General features: G+C 53.1%; 1 protein-coding gene across 2 annotated transcripts in view; it reads right to left on the bottom strand.

Annotated features, from left to right (window-relative positions):
• Nucleotides 1–23,655, bottom strand: part of LOC121095386 (nitric oxide synthase 1 adaptor protein) — a 43,014-nt gene extending 19,359 nt beyond the window's left edge. For both annotated transcript variants that reach the window (XM_040610108.1, XM_040610109.1), the window contains exons 1-2: nt 23,472–23,655; nt 13,234–13,305 (exon numbers count right to left, since the gene is read on the bottom strand). In XM_040610108.1, the coding sequence (XP_040466042.1) occupies nt 13,234–13,305; nt 23,472–23,576 (177 nt within the window). In that variant the 5' untranslated portion in view covers nt 23,577–23,655. The remainder of the gene's footprint in view (nt 1–13,233; nt 13,306–23,471) is intronic.
• Nucleotides 23,656–25,208: the final 1,553 nt, after the last annotated feature.

Genomic DNA, 25,208 nt, shown 5'->3' with positions numbered 1-25,208 from the left:
CGAGCAGTTTCACAGGAATCTCAGAGAAATCAGAACTGGTACCAATTAAATCAATATCAATCATAGGGTTAAACAGAGACGGTTCCTCTAGGAAGCAGATTATTCTCACCCCCTCTTTTGCAGACTTCCATTTACAAGATTATTTACCTCCCTTACAGGAAATCCTTAGGGGTTCCATACCTCCTTGTCCCAGTCTTACAGTGTTGTGGTGGTTTGGTTTTTTTTTTAAATTACATCAAATCAGAGATTCAAAGGAGACCTGAGACACACCAGCATATCTCCCCTCCCAAGGCAGCTTGCAGCCACTCTGTGTGCCGTGGAAGCCCAGCGCTGTGCAGAGGGGTGCAGCAGCACAATGCGCATGAGGGATGGAGCCGGTGGTGCAGGAGCACGCTCCCCAGCAACACCCCTCAGCTCCACCCAGCAGCTCATCAAAGCCACCAACAGGTCCCTGCACACGCGTTATCGTTCACTTCATTGGGGCTTAAGTAATACCAAGCTTATAAAAGAAAGCTGAGAGACCCCATCCCAGCACAACCATATAATTTCTCCCCCAGGCTGGGCACACACAGCGATGGCTCCGAGCGGCAGCAACTGCTCATGGGCTGGGAAAAGCGGTGCCTCTCAGCCAGGCGTGAAGGCCAGTGGAGACCGTCCCACGGGCTACCCCCTGCCTTGAAATTTTCTCTAGACTCCTTCCAGAAATCCAAGGAAGTGATAACAGCAGGGACCGGACCTGTGTGGGAGACAGCGGGCTCCCACCTGCCTTCACACGCTGCCATCTCCAATGACCAAGTACGGCGCACACAGATTAACTGGTGCATGGGTGCCTATGGAATACTGGTTGAACTGGTTGCAAAAATAACTAGGCTTTGAGCTGCTCCCTTCGGTTAACAAAAAGAAGGAGCAGGCTCTGTGTGCATCTGCAGGCACTGCTTTCGCACTGCTTTTCACAGCCCTGGAGATAGAAGACAAGAGATGAGCTGTACACATTTTAATATTTACCACCTGTTGCTAAAATAAGCAGAAGCACATTCCTTGGGAACTCCACATCTGACTGGAATTTGTGGCATTTTTAATTAGATAAGCATTGGTTTGACCTATGCAGGCAAAGGCAGTGGCTGCACTAGCTGTTTGGTGACAGTTCCTCACAACCGCCCTTTGAAGGTAAGAAGCTGCAATAGCCTTGAAATGGCCTCTACTCACTCAGCCTACAGCGGTTTCGAACCCATGTGCTGGAATGGGCTCAGCTTAACGAAAAGCATTGCCATTTGCAGAAGTTTAGTCACGCCTGTTTACAGTAATCCCTAATTAAACTCCTGCTTCTTTCTGGCGCGGCAAGAACCGATGCCCTGGGGGACCCCGGGAGCACGCGGTGCCGAGCAGTGCAGGCAGTGCCCAGCTGGGCATCTTCCACCGCCTCAGCAGGAAAACAACATTTCTGTGTTCAAGATTAGCTTTCTTCCCCAAATGCTTTCTTTCTAAGAGGGACCCTGCCTCAAGGCAGCTGAGATCATCGCCACCCCCACGCAGGGGGCTGGAGACCGGGCTGACACTGCAGGAGAGCGCGGAGTCGCCCCAAGTAGGTGAGAAAGAGAGGGGCACCAGAAGAACATGCCCACGCAGTGCTTCAGAAAGGTTTCAGCTCAGCAAAGCGAGCCGAATCAGAACACGGCGAGATTTACACCCTAAGTTGTGAAATACAGGATTTATTTTGGTATTTTTCTACTGTTCACCAAAGAGCTGCTCTCCCACAGTTGCTTAAAAAGCTTGAGTAAGACCAGCTGAGAAGGCAGATGAGAACAGCCAGGTGGAATTAGAGAATCATAGGATGGTTTGGTTTAGAAGGGACTTTAAAGATCATCTCTTTCCAACCAAGTTACTCCAAGTCCTGTCCAACCTGGTCTTGAGCACTTCCAGGGATGGGGCATCCACAGCTGCTCTGGGCAGCCTGCACCAGTGCCTCAACACCCTCGCAGTAAAGAATTTCTCCCCAATATCTAATCTAAATGTACCCTCCTTGAGTTTAAAATCATTACCCCTCATCCTATGGCTACAGGCCCTACTAAATACAGTGATGAACGGAAGGAAGGCAAGCTGGTAACAGTGTAACTAAATCAGCAATTATGAAATTCAGACAATTAATAAAGAATGAATGAGCAGCAGCATTAAATGCTCGGCACAGCAGAAACAAGCCAGCCCTGTGGGGCTCATTAGACGCTGGCAGTGCTCAACGATGTTTCTGGGTTGTAACTGGAGAAAAAGAGGTAATGATTCGTATCACACTTGTTTCACGGTTCCTATTTCAGCAATAACTAATGCAGGTATTAAAAATCATTCACTACATTCTACATGTTAGTCAACAAGTCAGAAGAACGTCCTTTAGAGATTTAGAAAGACTTACAGAAAAATTTCCAAGCTAATAAAAGCTCCAAGACTTTAGGCAGAGTTAGAAAACAGCCAGCACAGGACTTCAGATCTAGCAAAAGGATTGCAGTACAACTTGGCACAGCACGAGTTCTATGCAAGTTGAAACCCTAAACTATCTCATTGAAATTAAGTGTGTACTTCACAAACGCATCAGTCTGGCTGAGAAACTGAAGAGAATACATGGCCGTTTCCCCCTTTGCATGCGTTTTGACAAAAAACTTTATCTAAAGTGACCACACAGCCCAGATTAAGGGGCTAAAATCCACCTCACTGGTGGAGCCCCAAACGAAGCAATGACAGACAGGTGACAAAATGGTGCTGTGCTTCCAGGAAACCCCATGGCGAGGGGAGCACAGCAATGCTCACTTTTATGCAGGTCTGGAAGAAAAAAAGAGTATTTGCTCTCCATGTCAAGTGTACAGGAATTCGGCATCCACTCATTTCAGGTTGATTTTACACGGCATTGGCCAAGCTGCCTCCCAAAGGAAAAAGGAACAGAAGCTGCATCCACATGATGCAGAAATGCATCCTAAAAAACCCCTGGAGACATCGATAGGTGTCACCCAGTGGAAAGGACACTGAAGAGCGTGTGGTCCTGGGCACATGAGCAGGGCAACGTGTAGCAAAACAGCAAGGTGATACTATCTCAAAACATGCCACTGCTGGAATCACTACTAATACCCATCCTGACATAAAACGTTCTGCTTTATCACACACTTGAAGCAACAGAAAAGAGTTTAGAAAAAAGCAACAGGAACATGAGGCAGGTTTCTCAGACTCTGAAGTGCCAGAGGTTAAAACAAACTCTTTCCACTCAGCTTATCTAAAGAGTAGGCTGGGGGGGACTTGTCCACAGCTGAGACCTGGGACTCGGGGAGAGCTTCGGCACATCGAAGGGTCTTTGACTTCAGGCAAATGGAGAAGATTGACTAACTGGGAGTTGAAGTCGGACCCATTCAAACCACAGAAAGATGCGTCTGTCTTCCCAGAAAGCTCAACAGGACCTGCACCCTGAATCACACTCACCACCAGCTTTGGGCCAATTACTCCAGATTGCTCTTTTTTAGATACTAAGGATTCCTTAGCATGCATGTAGAGGTCAGCAGAGACGTGCTCTTTGTGTTTCCAGTACTGGAGAGATACGCACGCATCCCCGAAATTCCTTGGGATCAGGGAGTGTTTGAAGGAGTCCAGAACAGTCCCATCCATCATGTTAAGAGGGAGTAACAAAATGTCATTGGAGCAAAATGCCAAAACAAAACTGGAGGCCTTGGAGGGGAAAAAGAAGGAGATGGCTCTTTATAAAGCATATCACTATTGCAATCCCAAAACAGCACTGTAAACATCACAGTGTTACTGTGAACGGGGCTGTTCTCATTTGAAGAGTTAAGATGAAATTTAACCTTCTTTGCTGCAGTTTCCTGCAATGAATACCTGCTTCAGGCCGATTTTTACAGTTTCCACTGAAACGGATCTGCAGTTTCCGTAGGCAAGCATATGGCAAGGAGAACTGATTTGGCTGGGGCTTTTTCTCACTATGTTAAACTCAGGCTGGTGAAAACCGAGTGACAGATTAAGAACCACTAGGATCCTCATTCTCCATTGGGGAGGACTGACCTGAGAAGGTTTTCTTCTCCAAAAATTCATTCAAATTTGGCTACATTCTTCATGTAGCATCTTTGCCCAGGGTAGACTTCACTCCAGCCTGGGAAAGTCCAATCCCTCCAAAAATCCCAGTTGAAGCACATTGCTTCACCCACCGACTATCATCTACGGGGACAGCGGGGCAGCCGGGGACCCGGCCTGTGGCTGCAGTGCCGTGCCGAGGAGCAGCAGCAGCCCCTGCACGGCCGTGACGGCCTCCCCGCAGGGTGAGAGGTGCAGGCAGGAGGCGGCAGGGGACCTCCAGGGCTTTCATCACGCTTTGCAGGCTACAGCCCTTCTCCGCTAGGACTGGGAGAGGGCTCGGCTCCTTTATCTTGTTCTCGGCTGTGCTTGTTCTGCTGTCCTACAATAGACACATCCTTTCCACCAGCTCTATAATTAAACAAGATCCATTCCACAGACCAGCGCACACAATAGTTTTTGCAGCCTCTCCCCTTAAAACAGACGCGATCCTTTCCTCTGCTCCCGCACACTGCAGGAACACACCATTACGCACCCGCCCTTACAGCTCTCACAGCCACAAAGCCCCGTGCCAAAATCCTTCGCACCTTGCTGCAGGCTGCAAGGCAGGCTCTGACACTGCTCTTCCCCCCGGCTGTTTGGTGTACAGCATCCCCTGGAACATCTTCCTGGGGAAGCCAAAACCACCAAAAATTTATTTTAACAGTGAAGAAACTGGGGCACGTGGCATTTTTTTGCATGGCTGTAAATCTGCGTTTTGCCTCTCTTCCAAGGTGATGCAGCAGAGAACAGTTCAACAAATTAAATAAAGAGGTCCCTGGCCCTCCAGGACTGGCAGGGAAGCACGAGAGCAGAAAGAATCACACACAAGAGTAGCATGTAAAGTGTTGGCTTCAGCTTGGTTTGATTTTAATTCAGCCCGGTTCCCTGCGCAGAGATGCCTCCCTCGGAAGGAGTCTGGCAGGTCTCTTAGTCTCCCCATGCCTCAGTTTCTCATCCATAAGACAGATACTAAATACTGTTTGACCTGTGACCCCCTGCTTATTAGTGGTTTTTTTACTCTTTGCTCTCCTCTTCCTAAGCTATTTCTCCCCCTAATCACAGAGCAAGAGCCAGGTGTCATCTCTGGCCACACTCATGCCTGGCTGGAAGAGGCAGCTGCCCAGGATATGGCTGCCCATGTCTCCTGCTCAGGTCCGTAAACTCCAGTGTTCAGCACAAGGCAGCACTTGGACCCCGCTCCATCCCAAGAGTAAAATGCTGCCATTGTGGCAGCAAACTGATAAAAGCCCTGATATATTAAAAAACACAGGAAAATTCCATGTTGTGGTAGAAGAAAAAAACCTCCAAATAAAAGCAATGCCATGGGTGTGAAGAGACACACCCTCAAAGGAACTGGAAAAGAGGGATGGGTCCAGCTCTCTTCTCCGGCCGAGTCCGAAAGTCAGCGGTTCCCCATCTCAGCCCAGAAAGCAGGCAGCCCAACTTTTGTGGTGCCTTTCGTCTGGCTACCGGGGCAGTGTGAGAACTACCAACAGAACTCCTTTCTGGCACCTTCTGTGCTGCTCAGGGAAGTGCTGGGAGATGCTAGGATGAGTTGCAGACCCTGAAATCAGCCATACCTCAGCGTACCCCTCTCAAACCCATTTCTCCTCTCAGCCACCTCTCAGGTCTGCCAGGAGCTCCCTCTTACATGCAGTTTGGAATTTACTCTAAAATGCAAAGGTAAGTGGAGATGTTATCTTTGCTAGCAAGTTTCTAGCAGTAGAAGAGACTGTCACCTCTTCGTGACAGTGGTGGGGCTGGAGAGCACCGAGCTAGGTGCATTACGGCTGGTGACACTGAACACAGTCCCTTCCCTCAGTAATAATACTTTCTGCAGAGGTTTATGCAGGTTAGAGGGTCAGGCAATCAAAGGCAGCTCTGTCACCTTGCAGAAGGAGCAGAGAGCTATCAAAGGACAACGGTTTCTGTAAGCACTCTTCAAACCCTCACAAACAGCAATTACTAGTGCCCTCATGACCCCAAAGCTCCCAGAGCAAGCTGCAGACCTCCCCCTTGACAGCCAGGCTAAATCCCTTCATGCCCGTGAGCCAGAGCATGTAACACATCACTCCCTTCTTGGCAGGAGGAAAAGCCAGAGCAGGCACACGGGGAGCAGGAGGGCGACCTGGGCGCCGCTGGCAGCTTCCACAGCATTTGCAGAAGGTTCTGTGCATCAGTGCTCCAGCTACGCCACGTTCCCGCAGAAAGCAAGGTTTGCAGCACCAGACTGCCCTGCTTCCAGTGCAGCTGAGCCCTGGCACTGAACTGGGCCTGCTGTGCTACCAAAACCGCGCGTGCACTATGGGAGCCTCAAAGGAAGGAGCCACGGCAAGCCGGGGGCACCTCTCCAGCACACAGTGACACCCCAACAGGTAACGCAACCCATCAGTGCAATACTTACAGCCTGCCCGAAGGAACGTTTCCAAGGAAGAACACGCATGAAGCAGGAGTGAGAGGAGGGAGCACAAGGGCACACAAGGGGACAGACATTTGTGAAATGACTTTAGGTGTTGGCCATGAATTTAGAGGGGGGGTGGGAGCTGGCAGAGTAGCACCTGGCTGAGAAGGAGCAATGCGAAGGTCTGCCCTCCCCCCCATGCTCAGGGAGCCTGGCAGATGTTATTCCCCGTCCTCTCCCTTCAGCTCCCAGCAGACACTTGCCAATGGCTCAGGCACCGGCAAGCTGGTACCTTGACTCACGGCGAGTGCCGGTGGGGAAAGCCCCCAGCCTGGGAGTGAGACGAGTCACAGGGAGCCACTGTCGGCTTCCAGAGAAGGAAGCCCAGCCGGGGAAAGGCCAACCCAAGCAAACACAGGGCAAGGATGTGTGACAGGGATGCAGAGGACACAAAGCACTGCTGCCTCCCAGCTTTTTGCCAGCAGCTCCAGTCCCACCCCAGGCTCAGTGCCTACTTGGCTCCAGCCCTCTCAAAGGCATTTGACTGGCTACAGGCCAGCATCGCCCACCAGGGCATCGCTGCTTGCACTGGCATGCCCAGTGTCAGCTGATGTGTTCCTGCCAGAGCACTGCCTGCCCCTGGGACACTCGCCCAGATCAGAAGTGCTGAGCTCCTCAGAGAGACAGGAGGTATGGGGAAGACCACGTGCCAGCATGCACCTCCTGGCTCACTAGCTTTCCCAAAGCACTCTCCCCCACCTGGGTTATGGTTTCCTTCATCCTCACTGGTTCCACAGCTGAGCTCTCCGTCTGGCTGGGAACCCCCTGCTCTTTCCCAGGCTGGACCCCCTGCCACCAAGCTCTCCTCCCCACCAAGGTTTGGAGACTGGCCACAAGGGACGTGCTGCTGCCCCAACCCTAGCAGAGGATTCTTAGCTAAGGTATTGCTGAAAGCCAACAGACAATGAGCTTATCATGACTTATTTACGAGGCCAGCTACTGGGGGAAGAGGAACATGCCTGTTCCTCGTCTCCTCGGGACCCATCATGTTGCACATCTGGCTGAGCCCAGTCATTCCTGCCACTGCATGACCCAGCAAGCCTGGCAGACAGCCGGCACAGGCAAGACTTGCTCACATCTGCCCGGGAGCGCCTTTCCGAAGTCCCTCTGGCAAGCAGTGCCCAAAGCCTCATCCCCACCTGGCTTCCCCAGGGGCTCAGACCTTGCTTTCCATCGTTAATGTCTCACACCGCACCTTCTTACCAGTTCAGATGCCTGCCCTCTGCCACATGGAATCATTCACCTCCTTCAACTTCTAATTTTACTACACATGCATTACAACAGAGCCTATGTACAACTCACACTACTTTACACTGCCAGTAACCTTCAAAGCATCACTGGAAAGCACCTGCCGCACCCTGGCCATGGTATTAAAACAGAGAGCAAAGCCAGGGCCACCACGCTTTGGCCAGCTCTCCTGGAAACCATCCCTCCCCTATAGGTAGTCTTGGTTAAAAGGCTGCTCCAGTGAATCTGGGTACTAATTTAATCAGTTTATTCATTAAATACTAACCACAGGATGAGATCCTGACCTATTTCATGCAATCAAGTAGGCAGCACGTTGGTAGCAAGAGCAGACTAGCCGTTATTTCATTAAGAAGTTAAGTGGCGTTGGTGGTGCCGGGAGAAATACAATGAACTTGCCCGGAAGCCTTCAGTCTTTTTACTGCGATTGTCAGAGCACTGAAAGAGCAATTGAAATTATTACAGATATCCCTTCGATTCCTCCCAGATCTAATACAACATAATCTTGTTCATCTGGGATAATCACATCAAGTCATTAGCCCGGCGATAATTCACCTTGCGCCGAGTGCCTTGGCAAAGGGCAGGCTGAGCTTTTCGGGCGGCCAAAGCTTGAGCATCTCCTGGCCAGCCTGCTGTCTGCCTGCAGGTCCCCCACGGGCAGCCAGGGGTGGGCTGCCCCCAGGCAGGGCTCATGCACGCAGGGCCAGCTCACTTTCAAATCCTGCTCTGCTTTACAGCAGGGACATCCATGCTGCTCGTTGCATGATGAAAGAAAAAAAAACAAAAAAAAAGGAAAAAAAGGAAGGCATCATCGTAAATGACCCAACGCTTTTAAAAACTCGCCATGGCAGAACAGGGATATCTCAGAAATATTTTAATTAAATGAGCTCAAACTACACCAGGTGCTCTACACAAATAACTGCCCGCATGCACTAATTTTCACACCAGTCCGACTGTGCATGTGGCTTAGCAGAGGATGCAAAATCTCGCTTTAAACAAGCTTGTTGAAATTCAGCAATTTTGCCAATTTGCTAAATCAGAGCTCAGCTATGCAAAGCAGCAGAAGTTCCACAAAATCAGATGTACCTGACAGAGTAGGAGGCGTTGAGGAGCTAGATTTTAAAATACTTTAAATGCCTCCTTGTTCTGAGCCTGCAAAACTCAGCTGGACGCTTCCCAGAAACAGGCTTGCAGAAGACTTCCACAGAAGCAGCTTTTAAGAAGTGCCTATATAGGATTTCATCCTTTCTGGCACCAAAGAAAACCTGGATTAAAGCTGCACTCAGCAATCCAAGCAGCAAAAAAAAGGATCATTCCAAATTCTCTAGAACGACCGCACCAAGCCCCAGCCAGGTAGCACTGGCAACATGCCAGGAGCACAGAGGAAAGCATTTGCATATATTTACATCATGACAACATGAAAAATATACAGTTATCCTTGTCATTTAGGGCCCCATGTGCTTAGCCATTCTGGAAAGAAAAGAAAACAAGAAAGGATGTCTTGCAGCTAGCACAGGCACTTTAAACTGCCCATAGTCCTCATGGTTGGGAAGATGCATCAATTGGGCTCTTGCTCTCCCGTACCATAACACCCTCTTTGGCAACTGATGGGTGTACGACCTGTCCCAGACCACTCTCATGAGCTCCCATGTGAGTTTCTCAAGCCTTGCCCGTGACCGGCGCAGAGCAGAAGAGCACTGTGACCTCTGGGCTGCTGCTTCCCAGGAGAGCCTGGGCAAGGAAGATCCCCTGGGCACACCCCAACAGGACAGGCTGGCTGCAGCTTTAACAACCATTTAATTACTGTTGAGCTTAGGATTTTTTGATGTTCAGGTGCCCAACAGGTAACTATCTGGACTTACGGATTGGTTTCTCACACCTTGCATCCTGAGGAGCCAAAGAGCACTCTGAAGGCCAACCTACCGCAGCAGTGCAGGGCATGAAGCAACACAGACCGGGTCACCCTGTTTTGGGATGATGAGGAGAAGGGATTCAGTTGTACAGACACAAGCCCAGCCACTTGCCAGGAAAACAAGTCCTTGCCTGTTGTATTTATGAGTACTGACATGGCAATCAGTGATCTGCAGGAAAGCCAGAAGACATAGCTTTGATGGAAAGCTGCAGCAAACAGCCACGAGATGTAGGCTTTGGAGGAAAGCTGCAGCTTGCAAAACTGCTGTCCAAGTGCATCCTTGGCACGGCTAATGCCCCATTCCACCGAGCCCTTTCAGGGCTAGGGATTTGCACCAAGACACAGAGCAGGATGGGGCTGTGTCTCTAACAACCCCAGCTGATATCCCAGGAAAGCCCAGCGACAAATAAACAGACATTAAAAGTCTCTCTGGCAGATCTGAGCTGCAAAGCCATGGCCTTTCAATGATTTGCATCTCCCTTGTCTTACTCTATATCAGGGAAGCCCGAGCACACATTTCAAGCAGGAAAAGCAGGAAGGCAGAGGCAGCTGACTGAGCACCTCCCCTTCCCTCCTCTCCCCCCTGAGCTGTAAGAATCCCGGGAATTCTCCAACATCCTCCTGCTTCTGGACAGAAACTCTCCCTGCAGCCAGTGCAGTCACCATGGCCATGCCACTGCCAGCCCTTCAGCTGGGGGTAGGAAGGGGATGGCACCCCTGCTTTGCAACACTGATGCCCTGTATGAAACCCCTCTCAATCCAACCCACGAAAGGGACCAGATTTGGGCTTTACATATATATATATAAATATATTGCTCTGGCGGAGCCGTTCTGCCCACAGCCGTTGCTCTGCTTTGCTCTAGGGAGAGTGGCAGCAGGGCCCTGCCGGAGCAGGAATTCCAGCAATGCTGGCTATGCTGTGTTCTCCTCTTTGCCCCCAAAGGGTCAGGTCTGCACCTAACCAGGAAGCTGGGATCAGCCAGGCCTGAGGCACTTGCCCTCCAGTCCCAGCTGCCAGGGAGGAGAGGGCAGGCAGCACTGCAGGAGCTGCTGCTGCTCATGGCCCCATCCCTCCCTGCTCCCAGCCCAGCACAGGGGTCTTCCAGGGCGCTCTGCCCCTCAGGACCCTCACAGTCAGGCAGCATGCTTCCTCACTTCTTGACAGGATCATTTTTTTTTATCATTTAGTAAACAGAGGCAAAGCCCAGCGAGCGGCTAGGGCGAAGGCAGCACTGAGAAAGGGGAGCTGCAGCAGCAGGGCAGACAGCGAGGGTCCCCCTCCTTCACCAGCAGCCACTAACTCAGAACAAACTGGGACACAGCACTTTCTTCCTAAACCAAGGACTGCATTGAAATCCATACAAACCTCAGGGACAGCAGCTGCTTCACACACCACATGCAGAACCACTACAGCTTGCACCTGACCATCTCCCATTGCTTGCTTTCTGTGCCTAAATAAAATTTTTCTTCCTCTGGTTTCCCCATATCAATATTTTGGGATTACTTTATTCCTTGAAGAACATAACTACCCTTCTGCTTTAAGAACATGCATTCCTTGACCTCCAGCCAAACTGAAACCAGCTTCCAGCACCCAGCTCAGCCAACAAATGCCCTTGCTATGCTGCAGTAACGTCTTGCTGCTGGGTGCAAGGCCAGCACAAAACATGGGAAACCAGGGAAGGGCTACAGGACTAAATATCCATAAAACAAACCATCTTGGCATCCTCTTCACAAACAGCACACCATAACAAATAAACAGGCATTAAAAGTCTCCCTGGCAGATCTGATCTGCAAAATCACGGTTTTTCAATGACTTGCATCTCTCTTGCCTTACACTAGGTCAGGGAAGCCTGAGCACACGTTTCAAGCACATAATTCACCATGAGAAATCATTATTTTACCCTAATTTGTGTCCTTCCCCTGCCCATTCAGAGCTTTACCTATGGATTTTCTCGACTATGGTTAAGTTTATTTATATTTGTCAACAAGGATGTTTTGGTGTTTGGGGTTTTTTTTCTACCTAGGGTTTATTTAAGCCCCCAGAGTTGTGCCCATTCTCCCATACAGCTGTGGAGTTACATGATTTTTGGGGGTGGAGCTGCATTCTTTCAAAAGTCTTATCTTGAAAGGCAGGGAAGGAAACAGCTGTTTATAACAGCTCTTGACACCGTAACAGTTGTTCTGCCCCAAACCTCATCTGGAACCAAGGTGAGCAAACCTAATGCCAGAAAGGACTTCCCAGCTTGTGCAGTGGCCACAACGTTCACCACCAAGAGGACAGGGCAAGGGGTAGGAAAGCTGTTGAGAAAAGCCCACAAAGTATTTACACCCTGAAAATTTGAAACAGATGAGTCTTGCAATCTGTGTCCTTGCGATATAATACTTCTCTTCTTGGGATATGATACTCCTCTCTTCCACTGGTGATGAGAAAAGGGAAAACGAGATTATAGCCTGAGTCCACAGAAGGGGCTGAGAGAGGGGCAGGGTGACAGCAGAGCCCTGGTAGGGCTGCTCAGCTGCAGGAGCAGGTCCGGTGCTTAGAGGATCCCATGAGGCCACCAGAAAGACAGCTCGTCCATTACTCAACATCCCTGCAAGCATCCTCAGTTCCTTCCAGTTAAGAATGTTATTCCAAGGAGAGAGCCACCCCTGGAAGACAGGGGAGACCCCTTGCTGTGACCCACGGAGCAGACCAAATTCCCTGTGCCTATGGCCATACCACCATGTATGCCAGACCAAGGTCTAACCAAAGGGCTGTCTCATACCTCGAAAAGCAGTCAGGCTTGTGCTGTTTTAACCCTGGGGGCAGCAAGGTCCCCGGGTGTGTGGTTTGCTCACCACCCAGTCTGCCCCTGAACACCTTCCAGTTTGCAGGCGAGAGGCCAGGGAGCACAAGAAAAGCTCCTCTCCTGGCTATTAGCCAAGCGTTACATGGCAAGAGCACCCCGCATCCTGGCTATAAGTATTTTGGGAAGCCAGATGACTTCATTACTAGATGACATCCCCTGACCTACTTGCTGTTAAACAAGCTCGCTGCTGGCTGGCCCCAGCAGCTCATTACTCAGCACTTTAATTTGCACACTGCCATTTACCAGGCACTAACCTGCTGGCATATCCAAGCAGTGCCCAAATTCTCATGCAGCTGAAGCATTGACACAAGCAGTAAAACACAAACAGACCTCTTCCACAAGTAGTTTGCTATTATTTTTTAATTGGGACTGATGCATGAGGAAATCCTCCAAATTGCAGACATGCTACCACGGCACACGGGATGGCCAGGTACCACAGGGGACAGCCAGCGCTAGGGATGCTCCAAACTGACGGTGTGGCACATAAAGCTTGCAGGCATTGTGCTGGATTACATGGAGATCTCAATGGACAGAAGGACGGTGAAAAATACAGTTATGAATAACCTGGAGAACAGGATTTATGCAAGTAAATCTGTAAGCAGAGAGGGCAGATCGGTGCACCCACCACCCCAACGCAGAAGTGGAACGAGCATCCTCACCACACTCACCCTGATCCGCCGCATGGCCGTCACAATCTCCACCCGGCTGTTTGGCCGCGGCACATCCAGGCTCCCGATGTACTGGGGGGAAAGAAACAGCAGATTAGTTGAGTTTCCATGGCACTGGAAACCTCATAGTCCCACCACGGCCTCGATGGCATGCCTGGAAGGAACCCAGGGACACTTCTGGGGAACAGGTGGTGTTTTGCCCACTGCACCTGAAGCCTTACATGCCTCCCACCATGAAGCTGTTCCCTCACTGCAATGTTTCAAGAATTCAGCAGCCCTTATTCTAAAAGGAAAATAACTTCAGCGATCAGGCCAGCAGGACTCATTCATCTATGCCGCAACCAAAGTACATAGGTATAAGCCAATATCCCCTCGGCTGCACCGAGTCATCTATTAGAGACTTGGATATTGGAATATCCCTAAAATAGCTGGGGCAACCTGTCCTGTGACAGGCCCTTCAGTATTTAATTACAGCACTGTCAAACCCTTGGCTGTTTCTGCAGCAATGCTGAGCCTCCAGGCCAAGCCTCCAGAATAAAGGAACCGCTTTGCTATTCAAAGGGGACCAAAGGCAGCACCACTGTGACCCAGCACAGAGAGATGCCGAACAAAAACCTTTTTAAAAATAAAATAGAAGAGGGCAGATTCAGAAGAAGGATCAGAAAACAGACAAGCGATGAAGAGTCAAAGCTGAGCGCTAAAAACGTGTAGTTAGAAGAAAAGTGGTTTGAGTCTATTTACTAGCCCCCTGTGCTCCCACGCCTCATCTCGACATGAGCGCTGACGTAACCCTCGGCAGCGCAGCACAGGCACTAAAGCTGGCAGGGCTGTATGTTCCTGTGAATACGGCCATAACCTTCACTGGCACCGTGAAAACCCAGGTCACTGGTTTCAAGCACCAGTAGTTAACATGGTTGAACATGTGCTGGGGTCACCGCACAGGAAGGGGCTGTGGAGAGGGGTTATTTCTCACCCAGCATCGCCATGGGACTGCCAGCACCTCTCCGCTGGGACGCTGCTGCCACCTCTATTGAGGGCACAGTGTGGGGGCTGCGTGACCCTGCCTGGGCTTAGTGTGTGCATGCTGTCCCAGAGAGCCCTCCTTGCTCACCCTCACGTCTGCACCACAAACTCGACCAGCCCAACCACCCAGCATGGCCAGCCCCAGCTGCACGGCTCCTGCCTGGGGTGGAGACAGAGGCAGGCATCCAGCGGCCGGCACCGGGCAGTCAGTGCTGAGAGTAGATGTGAAGACAGAGGATATAAAAATAAACACCAAACAGCTGGCATGTTTGTCACGTGCTGAGCAGGCTGCCACGGTGCAGGGCAGCTTTATGTAAGCAGGAATTAAAGCCCACGGTGCACACCACCGGCAACGGCAACATTAACTGCCCAGACCCCAACCACACGACTGCAAAAGCACAGGTTTTGATAAATTTTCAGTCACATCCCCTAAGCAGAGCCTTCCCACCTCTTCAAAGGTTCAGGCCATATTAAGAGAGGCATCTCTGACATCAGTCGATTCTCTTTTCTTACATAAAGTCTGGAAATCATCAATAAAAAGTAGGAGGTGAGGAGGGCTGAGGCAGCCAGAGCCCTGGGCACATGATGACAGTGCAGCACGTAAGGAAGGACCTTCCCCCGCCGTCCCCTGCCAGGTGAACATCTCAGCTGCTCAGCACCTCTCCCACCCGGCCTGCCCACGCTGCTCTCTGGGTGGGACTGCCCGGCACTGCTTCCCATGCACCTGCAAGGCAGACGAGGAGAGGGATAGCCATTTGCAGCCAGAGGATATCTGTCTCCTTCCAACTATTCCCGACAGCACGAGGTCACTGCCACCAGAGGGGGAATCGTTTTTCTTTTCCCTGCATTTTCCTTCCCCAGGCGGGCGCAGAATACAGCCACGTGCAAGGACAGGGCAAGCGTCGGCAGCTATCAGCAGGGCAGGAGACGGCCCCATCCACCACTGGCTCCCACAGCCACACGAATTCAAGCAATGCCAACCTCCTGGCTGACAACCACAACCTTGGCCAGCAGCAGCACTCAGTCATGCCCATAATTGTATGGGGGACCCTGGCAGGGCTGGGTCGCCTCACAAGCAAGTGATGGAGCGGAAGCCAGACACCACCTCGGACCAGGCAGCACCTCCTTGGATGGCCCTCCTGGGAAACAGCACCGACAGTAGGAATGTCTTGATGCTGTCCTATCTACACCCCTTTATTCAGCTATTCCCCTCCGGCGCACGTTCACGTGTACCCAAACCAAGGGGCGCGGGACATAAACCATGCAGGATTCACCTTTTCTCCTAAGCCTGGGCTCCAGGGCATCCTGTTGCATCCCACGTTCCGCAGGAGTGTGCCCCTGCCGGAGCCCATGGCAGCTCCAGCCCCAGCGTGGGTTCGCTCCACACAATTACTGTCCTCACAGCTCCAAACACACCCACCTCTCCCTCCGGTTCCAGGTATTTTTCGCACATTTCACAAAACTCAACAGAAGGATAAAGTCCCCCCAGATTATTTTTGCTTTCAGGGCAGAAATCCCACATGGGAACTGTACGGCAGAGGAGTAACCCTTCCCAATGTGGTGAGCATCCCCCCAAAAACGTGGACTCGGAGGTCAGCCTGTCAGCTAAGCCACCGTTTCCCAGGGAGGAGCAGGGATGGCCTGAGAAACCGCCCCTATCTACCAGTGATCTGCAGGCGATAAGCTCACCGAGGGCCGCTCCTGCCCCACTCCCCTCCAGCCCTCCCACTCACAGCACCGACTTCCATTTCGGAAAGAGGTGTGGGATAAAGCAGGCAAGGCGGAGGCAAGGATCAGCAAAGCAGCCGGAGCCTCCGGGGTGTGGGACTTCCCCCCCTATCCCACCCCAACGCTGAGACCCAGCTCCCCTCTCCCAGGGCAGCAGCCCCAGGGACCCCTGAGCATTGGGGCTCCCAGACCCCAGGCATAGGCTTTTGCCTGCCTTCAACACTTATGTGCCCCAGGCAGGGTGCCAGGCATGGTGGTGGTCCTGGTCCCCGCAGGGGCCAGCGTCCTGGCTCCCAGGGCTCGAGCTGGCATCCATGCCAGCATCCGTACCAGCAGGTCGACCCTGCGGGAAAGGGAGGCAGCAGGGCTGGGGCTGAGCCCGGGGAGGAGAAAGGAAGGCGCCCGAGACAAAAGGAGGGAAAATAAAGCTGTGTGAAAGAGAGCTGACAAAGAAAATAAACCCATGAAAGAGCCCACCCTCCCCACGCTGCCAGGAACTGAGGAGGAAACCATATGTACATATGCAGGACGTGGCTTTTCCAAATAATCACCTCCAGATCCATGGCCCCACCACACTGCCGGGGATGGGGGGCAGAGGTGGGGGCCCCCCACGTGCACCCAAGAGCCAGGCAGGATTAGGGGGTCACTGATCCCCATGTTCTGAAAGCAGGGGGCACGGCTGGCTCAGTGGGGAGGGCAATCCCAGGCAGCCCCCTCCTCCCCGGTCCAATTAGGAGAAGAAAGGCCACCCTCTCAGAGTGCTGGTGAATGGGCAGCTGAGGGGGTCCCTTCTGTAACGAGGCGCTCTGGCAGCCCGACAAAGGCAGCCCTCGCATTGCAAACGGTCAGAGCTGCTGGGGGCCACGTCACGCCCGGTGGCATGGGCAGGGAGGCACAAAGCACCTCTTTTGCAGGGTGCTTCTGGTCCCCTGTGTGCTCCACTGCTCCTCATCCTCCTGCGTGGGATCCAGCCTTCCATCGGTCAGGGCCTCTAGAAAGGGCAGCCCCTCTCTCTGCTGTTGCACAGGCTTGGTGGCTGTCACCCACCGGGCTTCTCAGCACCTGAGGGGACCTCGCTTGCTGCCCCCCTCCCCTGCAAACAGGTTCCTCTGTCTGTCCCAGACACAGCCCACGCCACGCACCCTCCTCCTATGGCTTACGAAAGACCTGTCCAGTTCAGGGAAACACTGGTCCTTCCCTGGCCAGAGGGAAAAAAATATAATACAAGAAAACAAAGGAGATCACTTTGCCAAACCACTGTTTGCACAAGTCACTTAGTTTCTCTTTTTTCCTTGATGTTGTTTAATACTGCTTTTTTTCTGCTCTGTCAGAAACTCATTTTCTTGAGAAGGTGCTTTTTCTGTGACAGCAGGTGGCAGATATTTTCAGAAACCTGAAGGCCGATTGCATCGCTGCCAGGGGGACACCTTCCAAGGGGTGTTGATGAGATCCCTTGCGGGTGGTGGGCAGTGGTGGGCAGTGAAAGCCTTCCCAGAGAGGAGCTGCCGCCTTCCCGAGGGAGGCACACTGCTGCTCTGCCAGCCCCACACTGCATGCAAAGGTCAGCGCTGAATCATACCCAACTTACAGGGGAGCCTAGATTGGCTGGCTGCCGGGCTTCCAGCTTCAAAAGCCACCCTGAGTCAGAGAGCTTGCCACGCATGGGGAGCCACTGCTTCTGCACAGGAGCTGCAGGCAGGTGGGCAACGGGGCAGCGCAGGCAGAGGAGACACACTGGCATCATGCCCAGGCTGGAGCATCGCACCACGGTGTACACAGCCATCCCCTGGGCCATGGAGCCTTGTCCAAGCAGGGGGTCCTGCTTCAACCCCAGCTTGGCTGGAAGGAGTTGCCAGATGTACCGGCAGCTGGGTGGCAGACATCAGATACGGGGTGCAAGTGTCCCATGATTTCTGAAGAGTCCAGGGCCGTGTGAGGCTGTACCTGGTACTGGGACACTGGCACCATGACACACGGCTGTGCCACAAAGCGAGGGCCACAGTGCTCAGGCACCAATCCCCAGCCAGGTGCCCCAAGAAACCTCTTTACTTCACCAGCGCCCAGGGAAACACGCAGCCTGTCTGCAGCCTGGCTGGTAAGAACTTCTCCCCCAGGGCTGCTGCCATCAGGGAAAGCAAGGAGAAATCCAGTTCCTGCGACTTTCGCTGTCCTGGTGCTCCCGCTTGCCAGTTGCCCACACATGGCCTCTGCCCGAGGAGCCACGGGGCTGGGCTGGCACGGCCCCAGCTCTGCCTGCGCCCCAGGAACACCCAGCCTCGCTGGAAGGAAATGGGGGGAAGTTTATTCAGACTGTGGTGGTGCAGGCTCAGAGGCCAAAAGGGATGGAAAAGTCAGCATGCCAGCTGACTTCAGTGGAAAAAAGCCCTGGCTTTCCAGCCTGAGCCTGGCAGGCAGGTGCAGCAGCCTCTCTGCTGAGCTGGAGGGCTCTAGCCCTGCCCGGTCCTCCCTTAACGGGGCTCTGCACCCCGAGAAACCAGGGTGCACCTAGCTGTGGCAGCCAGGCAGTTTAATGCAGCATATCAGATCCATCCAGAGCTACGCAACCAGACAGCGGGCACTAACACTGGGACACCTCACACCGGGCAGCACTGGTCAAATTGATGCCTTAAGGATATTTAGTGCTTATCTGCCTGCTGATACTAGAATCATTTGCACTGCCTATAAGCTGCACTGGGGCTCGAGTACCATAAACAGAGCTCTGAGGTTCCCAAGACCCCAGCACCCAGCAGAGCCATGTGTACCTCACCCACGCTCCCCTCTCGCCAGCCAAAACAGGGCTGATGTGGTAACAGCAGACACCTTTGCAGCAGGAAGCGGCCCTGCAGCGGGAACACCAGGACCCAGAGCGAGCAGGTGCAGCAGGAAAGCTGAAGTTTTTCCATATCAACAGAGTAGGGCTGTCCGCTCGTCCCCGTTTCCATACCCACCCAGCCCTGCCGCCCACAGCTGCCCCCACGCAGGGGCCAAGCTTCCTGCACTTACACCCAGCTACGGGACTTAACAAGCCTTCAGGTATGGGATGTGCAAGCCCAGCACTGCAGCGGCCAGACAGCAGGGCTGGGAGCATCCCACACCCATCGCTCCCTCCTCGGGACCTTCTGGCATCCGCCGAGCCCACGCGCTGCCAGGCCGGGACCCGTGGTCTGGGCATGCACAGCCCTGCCAAATCCCAGCAGAGATGGGTGGTTTCGGTTTGGGGTTTTTTTGTTGGGTTTTTTGGTTTTTTTTTTTGCTAAGAGCTTCACTAAGCAGCCTGTGAACTGACTTAACAAGTATGGCAGAAATATGCCACTGTTTCAAGATGAGAACTTTTGTGGCACTTGGGAAGGTTATTTATAGCCTTGAGCAAGCAATCCCAGGCTAAATCACACCGCAGCTTTGCTCTGGGCTGAGCAGCCCTGACAGAGCACACCATACCCCAGAGCTGCCAGTACAAACAGCCCCCAAATAAAGCTGCCAAGTCTCTCCCAGCCAGCTAAAGAAGTGCAGAGCTTCACATAACCTGTCTCCAGCTTCCCAGCCCTTGAGGAAAGGGAACCTCGCTGGGAAGGGAGCCTGAAGCAGAGGATGGGAACTAAAACCCTGATCGGAGCTGCCTGCAATTCAACTCACTTCAAAACCCTTTTATGTATAGCCCCTACGTACATGAAAATACACACAGGAATGGAAACACACACGCATCCGCTGCATAGTGTTCACCTGAGGCTATAATCCTTTTTCCTGATAAATGATTTATCTTTGCAGCAATTGGCAGGCACTGCCAGCGCTCGCAGCCTCGGAAGGATGGCGGGCAGGTGAGCTGCAGGGTTCATAGGAAAGGGCATAACTGAATCAGAATAAAGTCTCCTTCATGTCCCGTCTCCAAACATAGACAGCAGCAGATGCTTGGTTCGACTTCAGTTTCCCACGCACAAAAGAGGAGAAAAGTACTGACAAACGAGAGAAAATGCCTGGTTGCCAAGATCCCTTAAGGGAAAAAAAAGAAGAAACCGAACCACCACTCATATGCAAAAAACCCACCTGCTGCCCAGAAGAACAGCAATCCTCCCAAACCTCCAGCCCCACATCTACCTGCAAACAGGCCTGGGATTGGGAACACCAGCACATGTCTCGTCCCAGCTCTTGGCAGTCCTGGACCACAGGTGGTGGGTCTCTCCAAGGACCAGGGTTTGCTTGGACAGCCCCTTCTACTGCTGATGGGGGAGCAGCAGAGAGGGTCCTTGCACCCACCTGCCCCTTTGTTGGGAACCATGTACATTAGAGCACTGTGACTGGATTAATGAGTCTCAGGACTGAAGGACTGACATCTGTTTCCAAATAATGGGTACTCGGTGGGTGGGACCTCACTGTGGGCCACGAGACCTCCACGGCAGGAGGAGAGCCCAGCCCAGCGAAACTCCCGAGAGCAGATTTAACAGGGGCCAGTAACACCTTGCCCGTGCGAACCCAGCAGCACCCAGAACCCCTGCACTCAAACAGACAGGGGGTCTGGCACTCCAGACAGGCTCCAACACCCCACTGAATTCCCTCTACACACTGATCTCTCTGGAGGCGTTGGAGTAGCCTGAGTCATGATTTCTGAATGTGCGGAATTGCTGGTGTTGCACAAGGTGGCCCTTGGGTTTTGTCCTGCAGCACCAAGGCCTTGGGAAGATAAGGAGTAAGCTTGCATCCCCCTCCTCCTCACCCGGACTGGAGGAGCCGTGCTGCGCAGAGAGGTGGAGGAGGACGGGAGCTGTCTTTACTCTCTACATATCCAGTTATTTAATCAAAAAAACATTGCACAAGTGGGAATTTCTGTCTGCTCCCCTGTGCCATGCTGCAGCTCCCAGCTCCTTCTTCTGAATGCTTCAGCTAAACCAAGAGGCCAGGCTTTTGATTTTACTCAACAATTCAGACCACAAGGCGCAGAAGAAAACGAACTTTTGGCCTCCCCTTGGAGCCAGCTCCTCCGACTCCCAGCAGCCTGGCCGAGGCGGCTCCAGGACACAAACGGGTTTGATGTCAAGAGAGGTGGCCAATGAAAACAGATCCAAAAGTGTGAAATGTATTACTATTCCTAAGAAGATGGAGTGGGATTTTCCAACTATTGGATTTATGTCCAGAAAATGGATTAACATAATCCTTAGAGGACACTTCGCTCAGACGCAGTGTCCCCGTGCCAGAGCATATGGCTGCAAATGGCTTCAGCGGGGACAAGCAACAGTCTCCTGATGGCATCACGTGTGACACTACCTCTTGCTTCAGAGTGAGTCCATTGCTCTGTGCTTGAAAATGGCCAAATCCTAACTGCCTGCAGCCACTCACCCCTGGGATGCCAGGACTCCCTTGGGAGAAAGGCAAAGGGGACAACGGCATGGATGTCAGCAACTACTGATGAACCAAAACACCCACTACATCCACTACACGTGCCATTTAAAGACAGCAACAGACAGCGTAGGTCTGAGTTTACAAATATTAAAAATTAAAACAATAAATCAGCACATACTGACTCAAGCCCACATTACCCCCCTGCAGTGAGCCCCAAGCAAGCTCGTCAGGAATCCCAGGCAGCAGAGCAAAGAGCACTGATCCAGCTGCTGAGGGCTGTAACACCAGGATCCCCACTGCCTGCACTATCAGCGATCCCAGGAGGCTTTTAGGAGACAGGCACACAAGTCCCAGCACCCCACATGAGTATTTTTCTTCTTCAATCTTCCCCCAAAGTTCTGCTCTAAATCAGAGATCCTCATTTTTGTGACTCGCACTGGGTGCCAGGCCGAAACAAGAGCCGCGCCGGTTTAAGTGCTCTGGATTCTTGGGGATAAAAGGAACTAAAGGAGTGTAAGCATTTAATTAATCTCCAGCAATCTAATAAAAGGATGGAGTAATTGCCTAAGCCATCTGCATTCTGCATCTGGCATTAGGGGATGCTGGAGAAACCCACAAATTCGGAAGCTGGGTTTTGTACGGACTGTGCTTGGCATCAACGCGTGCCACAGGATACCAAATAAGAGAAAGAGGAGCTAACAAAGACTAACACGCACTACCCTATTAATGCAGCCAAACCCAGCAGCACGGAAAAAAAGATGAGCCACAAGCAGACTGAGGGGCAACTGAAGCCCCATCCCACTCCTCACCCCCCAAGCCAGGCATGGAAGAGGCACACGGGGTTTAGAAGGCGAGATGCTTTGCAGCCTCCCCACAGGTGAGGGGTGAGCAGGTACTAGCAACAAAATGGCAATCGGCTCCGATAACCCAGGAGCAAAAGGCTGAAAAGCTGAATTTGAACAGTTTTTCCCAGGAAACAGCTGCAAAGCAGGTTTAAGTTTGCTCCGTAAACAACTCTGCTGCTTTATACTCTGCAGCAGGGTGCCTGCCATCGGGTGGGTGATGGTCTCTGCAGAGGAACCCTCCTAGCCCTGAGAAAAGGGGCAAAGCAACACTTCAACACCCTCCCATGAGCCACAGCCTTGACCCCAGGGCACTGCGCACAATTAGATGCCATATCTGTGTCCCCTACCAGTATATGTGCTCCGAGGAAAACAGTGGGTGACAGATGCCTGCTTCCCTGCCACTCAAAACTATTTTACACCAGGTGTTTTTCCAAGTCGACCTCACTTGCGTATCTCAACAGTGTGATAACTGTATCCCCCAGGAACAGCAAGCAGGGAAGGATTTTGTTTTCCCTTTTCAAATTCCATGGTCAGCTACTTCCCGGTGTACTGCCAGCCAGCGCTACCGACCCACGGACAGGTAGCTCAGCTTTTTCTCAGCCCGCCCCGAGACCGCAAGCTTTCAGCCAGCGGGAAGCCACGGTCTAAGAGGAGTAAGAGACTGAGAGGTCCCAACAGAAAAAAAAGAAAAAGAAAGAGGGCTTCCTGCCAAACCCACTAGCTAGAATGGTAAGGAAAAATAGCAAGATTTTTTTTCAGGCGGGCGGCCCTGACCTCTTGCACTGCACCGCAAGTGGCATGCGGTTCCTCCGGCTGCGCACACGATGGGTTTATCCCATGAGCGGAGCACCAGGGTACAAAGCATCCTGCAGGCACCCACCGCCCACCCGCCAGCCGCCGCTCCAGCACTACCCACGGCGGTGGGAATGCAGGGCAAAGCCCGAGCCCGCGACCCTTTCCCGGGAAGGTGCACACAGCCCCCGGCTCCCTGGGGCCAACGGCCCCAAGCAGCGCCAGGCAGAGACGTGGAGGGATGCAGGGCCACGGAGGGATGCTGGGGTGAAGCAGCGGGGTGGCCCCGCTCCCGCTTGACTCGGCTAGCCAGCTTCCACATCCTTACGGGATGGGTGGGAAGCCTCACCCAACTCTTTGCAGCTGAGTTTGGGGAAGAGGAGGCAACACCAACGGGAAGGGCTCCCGGGGAAAGCGGAGAAAACCCAAGAAGGGAGAGCTGGAAAACAGGGAATCGCGGGGGGTGAGGGTGCGAGCGCTGGGCAGGGGCCCCCGCGGACCCCTCCCGCCGCTGCCCACCTTGGCCTCGAAGCAGATGCCGTGCTGGAAGGCGTCCTCGTTGTGCAGGGGGATGCGGAGGTCATGCCGGTCGTCCACCAGGTTGTACTTGGACTTGGCGGGCATGGCGGCCCCGCGGCGGCCGGGCTGCCCCTGCAGCGCGCCCGGCGCCGCCGCCGCGGAACCTCCGCCCCTCGCCACCGGCCGGCCCCGGGGCGGGGACGCGCCGCCGCGCAGCGCGGAGGAAGGGCGGGGAGGGGGCTGCCAGCGCGGGTCTCCGCACCCCCCCGCGGGGGAGCCGGCGAAAAACCAGCACCCGAGAGGGGCGCCGGGGAAGGCACCGCTGACACCTAGTGCGCGGTGCCGGGTATGCACCCCGGCCCCGCCGAAGTTGTTGTTTTTAAACCCCAAATATAATAAATAAAGGAACATTAAAAATCCTGGCACGTGGTTGCAGGATGGGGGGGCCAGGCGAGCCCGGGGTGCGCAGAGCAGTGGCGGAGCACCGTGCCACCTTCCCGGGGGCTGGCAGCGGGGCCGGGAGACCCTGGCTGGGAGATCCCGGGCTGCTACAACCACGCGGGCCGATGGACTCGATGTCCAGGTCTTGGTATCGGCACCTGACGCGACGCAATCGAGCCGAAATCACCACCCTGTGCTTAACGACGGTCATGAGCAGACACTATTGTGCCCTACTTTAGAGAAGCCCCGAAAGCTGTACAGTGCCCCCCCACCCACGGAAAGCACCCCACTGCTGCTTTCCAGACACACAGAGACCCACTCACCCAGCTCTGCCCGCAAGCGCAGGCTGTGTCACCCCTTCCCCCCAACACACGTCATGCATCCGCAGGTCAGGCTCTGTCCCTCTGGGGTTTGGTACCCACAGACACAGCCGTGGAGCTCATCTCACTGCAGTATGGCTTGAGAACTCATGCTGGCCTTATGCTTGGAACAAGATGCACCCCCCTGCTCCACAGGAGACCCCCCCATTCCCAAAGCCCTTGCATTGCTCTGCTTGCATGTTTCTACACACCAGCGCACGTTTCCCTCGTGTGCCTTGGGTTTCTAAATGACTGCAGTGCCCACAGTGGTGCTAACTGTTGATCCTTCCTGGGTGGAATAGATTCAGGGCCATTGATTTTTCAGACTCGTGCATTTGTAACATAGTTACAGAGCCAGCCACATCTGAAAAATTATTGTTCCCTTCAAAGCAAAGCAAGTTTTCCAGCATCCCTAGAGGCTGAGAAATCCCTGTCTTCCATCATGCCCAGGAGATGTGCATGGGAATGGCTGCTGTGCCGCTCAGGGTGGGATCACACGGAGCTGTCAGCATTTGGACTAGTGAATCAAGGACTGATTTCCCACTGAAGGCAAGATGCCAGCAAGCCCCGGGCTCTTGAAAACCTTTACTCCTTGTTTTGGAAGGGGGCAGGGGATCAGCGCTGTGTGTTGCAGCTGCAGCAGCTTGGTGACTGCGCTTGCAGAGGTCCCTGGGCGAAAAGGGTGCAGAGCACTGAACACCCACAAGGCACTTGAGCTCACTTAAGTCTGGAGAAGGCAGATTGGTGGGACAGTCTTGAGGCAGGATCTGCTCCATGGTGTTTGATGCTCTGGCTTCTTGCTGAAGGTTTCTGTTTACCTCTAGCAAAGTTTTAGCTGACAGCACTGAAGTCCCAGTGCTGGGAATGATACAGCCACTGGAGAAGTCCCCTGGAGGTCTCTAGTCCAACGCCTGCACCAAGGAGGGCAAGCTTCAAG

Source organism: Falco naumanni, chromosome 11 (genome assembly GCF_017639655.2).
Source record: "Falco naumanni isolate bFalNau1 chromosome 11, bFalNau1.pat, whole genome shotgun sequence".
In the NCBI taxonomy this organism is placed as follows: domain Eukaryota; kingdom Metazoa; phylum Chordata; class Aves; order Falconiformes; family Falconidae; genus Falco; species Falco naumanni.
Note: the sequence above shows the minus strand (reverse complement) of the source record. Positions and strands in the feature narration are given on the sequence as shown.